The 5313-nt window shown below is 37.9% G+C and overlaps 1 protein-coding gene across 1 annotated transcript; it reads left to right on the top strand.

Moving 5' to 3' along the window:
• The first annotated feature begins 4635 nt into the window (after positions 1–4635).
• MRPL11 (mitochondrial ribosomal protein L11) lies at positions 4636–5313 on the top strand. The gene has a single exon (XM_028078645.2). It carries the CDS (start codon positions 4684–4686, stop codon positions 5131–5133), a length of 450 nt encoding a protein of 149 aa, XP_027934446.1. The 5' UTR covers positions 4636–4683; the 3' UTR covers positions 5134–5313.

Here is a 5313-nt window from a genome sequence, read left to right as displayed (position 1 = left end):
TTAGTTATTCCTAAACATATTGAACATTATATGGATGATGGAATTGAATGTCTATGATGGATGATGGAACATTACCTCTAACCTCCTTTTTAAATCCTTGTTGCAAATCACTTTTTGCAATCTTTAACCTTTTGATTATAAGCTCTTCTTCAAATTTCAAGATACTCGAGCTTTTCACATGCTTTAATGAGCTATTTGAGTACTCCACTTGCTTCATCGACTTAATCAAGTTATGCAGGCGTCCACCAAGATAATCGATCTAGTTTCATGCTCTACCATGTTGTATGGGATATCTACACGCTCCACCACCTCGTTTAAGCTATCTGCATATCTTACCAGCCTATACAACCTACTCAGTTGTCTTGCCGACCTATCCATGCTACTAAACTGTCTTATCGAGTGATCAACTATACTAAACCTTTTTTCTAAATTCTTTATGCTACTTAGTTTTCTTGTCAAGTTCTCCACTTGTTTGTGCTCGACCCCCGAGCTATGTGTCCATCAACAACGTCGCTTCTTTTTTAACTTCTTTTGTGAGGTTGATCGTCTTTTCTTTTCCTTTAGATGGACAATTTTTAGAAAAATGTTCGATCATACCACAACTCATACACCTGTTGAGTAACAATCCTTTGCATAATGTACATACTTGCCACACTTAAAACACTCAACATTTGAGTTGCTCGACCGACCTCCTCTCCAAGGACCTTGTCCTCTTCCGTGCCAATTTTCTTTATCGGACTGCTCTTTCTCTTCTTCTTGTCCTTGACTTTTACCACAAGAACCACTTCCTACACCCCATCGGTATCTTTCTTTGCCTTGAGTGTTCTGAGTCTCTCCCTTCATTTGGAGTAGTTGATCAAATGGCTCCGCCTTCTTTTTTTTTTCGTTGTTCATGTGTCTCAAGAGATCTGACAAGCTTCTTCAACCGTAAGCATTGATAGGTCCTTGGACTCCTCAATCACACACACCACATTCTCAAAGTCTTCTGTCAACGACTTCAAGATCTTCTCCACAACTTGGCTAGCGGGTAACGTCTTCGTTTCTACTAAGTTGATTTGCCACAGTTTCAACCCAAGTTATGTACTTGTCTACTCATTTTGTCTCTTTCATCTTTGTACTCTCTAATTCGTCCCTAAGTGTTTGAAGTCACACTTGCTTCACCCATTCATCCCCTTTATACGCATTACCCAATATATCCCACGATTCTTTTGAAGATTTGACACTTGCAATCTTGTCAAAGTCAGACTCGTCCACAACTTGGTATAGAATGTACAAAGCTGTTTTGTTCTTGACACACGTTTCTTTCAACCCTTTCAACTAGTTATTTGACCAATTTGTGGTGTTGGCTGGTTCATGGAAACCACTTCCCAATTTTCTTGGGAACCAAGAAAAGCCTTCATCTTAAGACTCCAATTGTCATAGTTGACCGCCTTTGTCAACTTGGCCAGAGACACATTGTTTGTAAGACCGACCATCTCTCTCATTTTTTAAACACTCAACTAAAGCTTTCTTTTTTTCACTTTTTCACTAAAACATTTGAGCTAATTGGCTCTTGATACCACTTTGTAGACAATAAACCTCACTTGGAAAAAAACTTGATTCACATTTTTGTTTTGTTCATTCAAAGAATTCACAATGCAATTTATAGACTCATATTTTATTGTTGTACTCAAAACGACTAACTCATTAATTATCTAGACTCCAATGAGTAGTACATTAACTACTCACAACGACTAATTACCTGCAATAACTAATTACCTACAACGACTAATTACCCACAACGATTGATACATTCAAATTTATTAAAAAAATCTAACAATTACACCCAACTCTTGTGAATAAGGGGTTAGTTATTCCTAAACATATTGAACATTATATGGATGATGGAATTGAATGTCTATGATGGATGATGGAACATTACCTCTAACCTCCTTCTTAAATCCTTGTTGCAAATCACTTTTTGCAATCTTTAACCTTTGGATTATAAGCTCTTCTTCAAATTTCAAGATACTCGAGCTTTTCACATGCTTTAATGAGCTATTTGAGTACTCCACTTGCTTCATCGACTTAATCAAGTTATGCAGGCGTCCACCAAGATAATCGATCTAGTTTCATGCTCTACCATGTTGTATGGGATATCTACACGCTCCACCACCTCGTTTAAGCTATCTGCATATCTCACCAGCCTATGCAACCTACTCGATTGTCTTGCCGACCTATCCATGCTACTAAACTGTCTTATCGAGTGATCAACTATACTAAACCTTTTTTCTAAATTCTTTATGCTACTTAGTTTTCTTGTCAAGCTCTCCACTTGTTTGTGCTCGACCCCCGAGCTATGTGTCCATCAACAACGTCGCTTCTTTTTTAACTTCTTTTGTGAGGTTGATCGTCTTTTCTTTTCCTTTAGATGGACAATTTTTAGAAAAATGTTCGATCATACCACAACTCATACACTTGTTGAGTAACAATCCTTTGCATAATGTACATACTTGCCACACTTAAAACACTCAACATTTGAGTTGCTCGACCGACCTCCTCTCCAAGGACCTTGTCCTCTTCCGTGCCAATTTTCTTTATCGGACTGCTCTTTCTCTTCTTCTTGTCCTTGACTTTTACCACAAGAACCACTTCCTATACCCCATCGGTATCTTTCTTTGCCTTGAGTGTTCTGAGTCTCTCCCTTCATTCGGAGTAGTTGATCAAATGGCTCCGTCTTCTTTTTTTTTTCGTTGTTCATGTGTCTCAAGGGATCTGACAAGCTTCTTCAACCGTAAGCATTGATAGGTCCTTGGACTCCTCAATCACACACACCACATTCTCAAAGTCTTCTGTCAACGACTTCAAGATCTTCTCCACAACTTGGCTAGCGGGCAACGTCTCTTCGTTTCTACTAAGTTGATTTGCCAAAGTTTCAACCCAAGTTATGTACTTGTCTACTCATTTTGTCTCTTTCATCTTTGTACTCTCTAATTCGTCCCTAAGTGTTTGAAGTCACACTTGCTTCACCCATTCATCCCCTTTATACGCATTACCCAATATATCCCACGATTCTTTTGAAGATTTGGCACTTGCAATCTTGTCAAAGTCAGACTCGTCCACAACTTGGTATAGAATGTACAAAGCTGTTTTGTTCTTCACACACGTTTCTTTCAACCCTTTCAACTAGGTATTTGACCAATTTGTGGTGTTGGCTGGTTCATGGAAACCACTTCCCAATTTTCTTGGGAACCAAGAAAAGCCTTCATCTTAAGACTCCAATTGTCATAGTTGACCGCCTTTGTCAACTTGGCCAGAGACACATTGTTTGTAAGACCGACCATCTCTCTCATTTTTTAAACACTCAACTAAAGCTTTCTTTTTTTCACTTTTTCACTAAAACATTTGAGCTAATTGGCTCTTGATACCACTTTGTAGACAACAAACCTCACTTGGAAAAAAACTTGATTCACATTTTTTTTTTGTTCATTCAAAGAATTCACAATGCAATTTATAGACTCATATTTTACTGTTGTACTCAAAACGACTAACTCATTAACTATCTAGACTCTAATGAGTAGTACATTAACTACTCACAACGACTAATTACCTGCAACAACTAATTACCTACAACGACTAATTACCTACAACGACTAATTACCTACAATGACTAATTACCTACAACGACTAATTACCCACAACGACTGATACATTCAAATTTATTAAAAAAAATCTAACAATTACACCCAGCTCTTGTGAATAAGGGGTTAGTTATTCCTAAACATATTGAACATTATATGGATGATGGAATTGAATGTCTATGTGGGAGTTAATTAGTCTTAAACATACTGAACACTATATTAATGATGGAATTGAATGCCCGAGGATCGAGAATGCCCTTCTACCTTAAAGTGTATAAATATCGAGTTTCTTTCTCTCCAAGAAGTGTGTCCTTTTGACCTTTGTCAAACTCTCAATCTATAGACTTTCATAATTGGACTAGACCTAAAATTTGGACTTGATTTTGTACTTGATTAAATTGTAATAAATAATCATTAATATATATTTTTTAATCTTTGAAGATTCCATATCTTTGATATATTCTTCAAATCTCATATTTTGTAATTGGAATAACCAACTTTGTGGATAACTGGTGTTGTCTATAATTTTTAAATATTTAGTATTTCAATGATTTTGTTGGTAATCTTCCCAAATCTATGAGATTTTCACTTATTTGTAAATTATAAACCAAATATTTATCTTTTTTACTTTTTATTAAATAGAACCTGAAATATCAAAAAATTCAAAATTAAAATAACAATAAAATATAAAATAAACAAAAATAAAAACATAATATGTTCTACATTCTTTAACTCATAATACATTCTTACATTTAAAAATACATTTATATATTTATGATTATAAAATTCATAATATTATGTATTTCGTAATAGATTATTAGATTATACAATTCAAAATCTTTCCACATCCATGGATAATTTAGATTTTTTCTGACAGCATGAAAACAAGAAGAATGTATGGAGGTGTTAGAAAGAAATATCCAACAAATATTAGGACATTTTCTTTCTGGACCGTGCCCATGTATAGAAGTTGGGCCCGGCCCACATGACAAAGTTTAAACCCTCACTTCAGCCGCTGCCCCCCACGTTTCCCCAAAAATCCCGACCACCACCACAGACCACGATGAGCGCTGCGAAGGTAGTAGCGGCGACGATCCGGCTCAGAGTCCCAGCCGGCGGGGCTCGGCCGGCGCCTCCGGTGGGGCCGGCGCTGGGTCAGTACCGGCTGAACCTGATGGCGTTCTGCAAGGACTTCAACGCGCGCACACAGAAGTATAAGCCTGAAACTCCCATGGCGGTGACGATAACGGCGTATAAGGACAACACGTTCGAGTTCACCGTGAAGTCGCCGTCGGTGTCATGGTATCTGAAGAAGGCCGCCGGGGTGGAATCCGGCAGCGGCCGCCCCGGTCACGTGACCGCGTCCACGCTGTCGATTCGGCACGTGTACGAGATCGCGAAGGCGAAGCAATCAGACCCGTACCTCCAGAACATGCCGCTGGAATCCATTTCCAAGTCCATCATCGGAACCGCGAACAGCATGGGAATTAAGATTGTCAAGGACCTCGATTGAGCCTTTATTGATTTCAACTGCTTTATTGTGTTGTGCGATTAGGACTAGTGTTAGGGTTTTTATGCGGTGTTGTTATTGTGCTCTTTTTGAGTTCAATAGTGAAAGAGATGCTAGCACTTGCACATAAGCTTTTTGTTATAATAATTATATTGCTAATGGAAGTTTTAATTTTATTGATCA

Source organism: Vigna unguiculata, chromosome 7, assembly GCF_037176805.1.
Source record: "Vigna unguiculata cultivar grain cowpea cultivar isolate G323 ecotype 2 chromosome 7, ASM3717680v1, whole genome shotgun sequence".
In the NCBI taxonomy this organism is placed as follows: Eukaryota; Viridiplantae; Streptophyta; class Magnoliopsida; order Fabales; family Fabaceae; genus Vigna; species Vigna unguiculata.
The sequence above is the reverse complement of the archived record's forward strand: the minus strand, read 5'-3'. Positions and strand labels throughout refer to the sequence as shown.

Coding starts and splice junctions, on each gene's coding strand:
- MRPL11 (XM_028078645.2), top strand. CDS start 4,684: ATGAGCGCTGCGAAGGTAGTAGCGGCGACGATCCGGCTCAGAGTCCCA.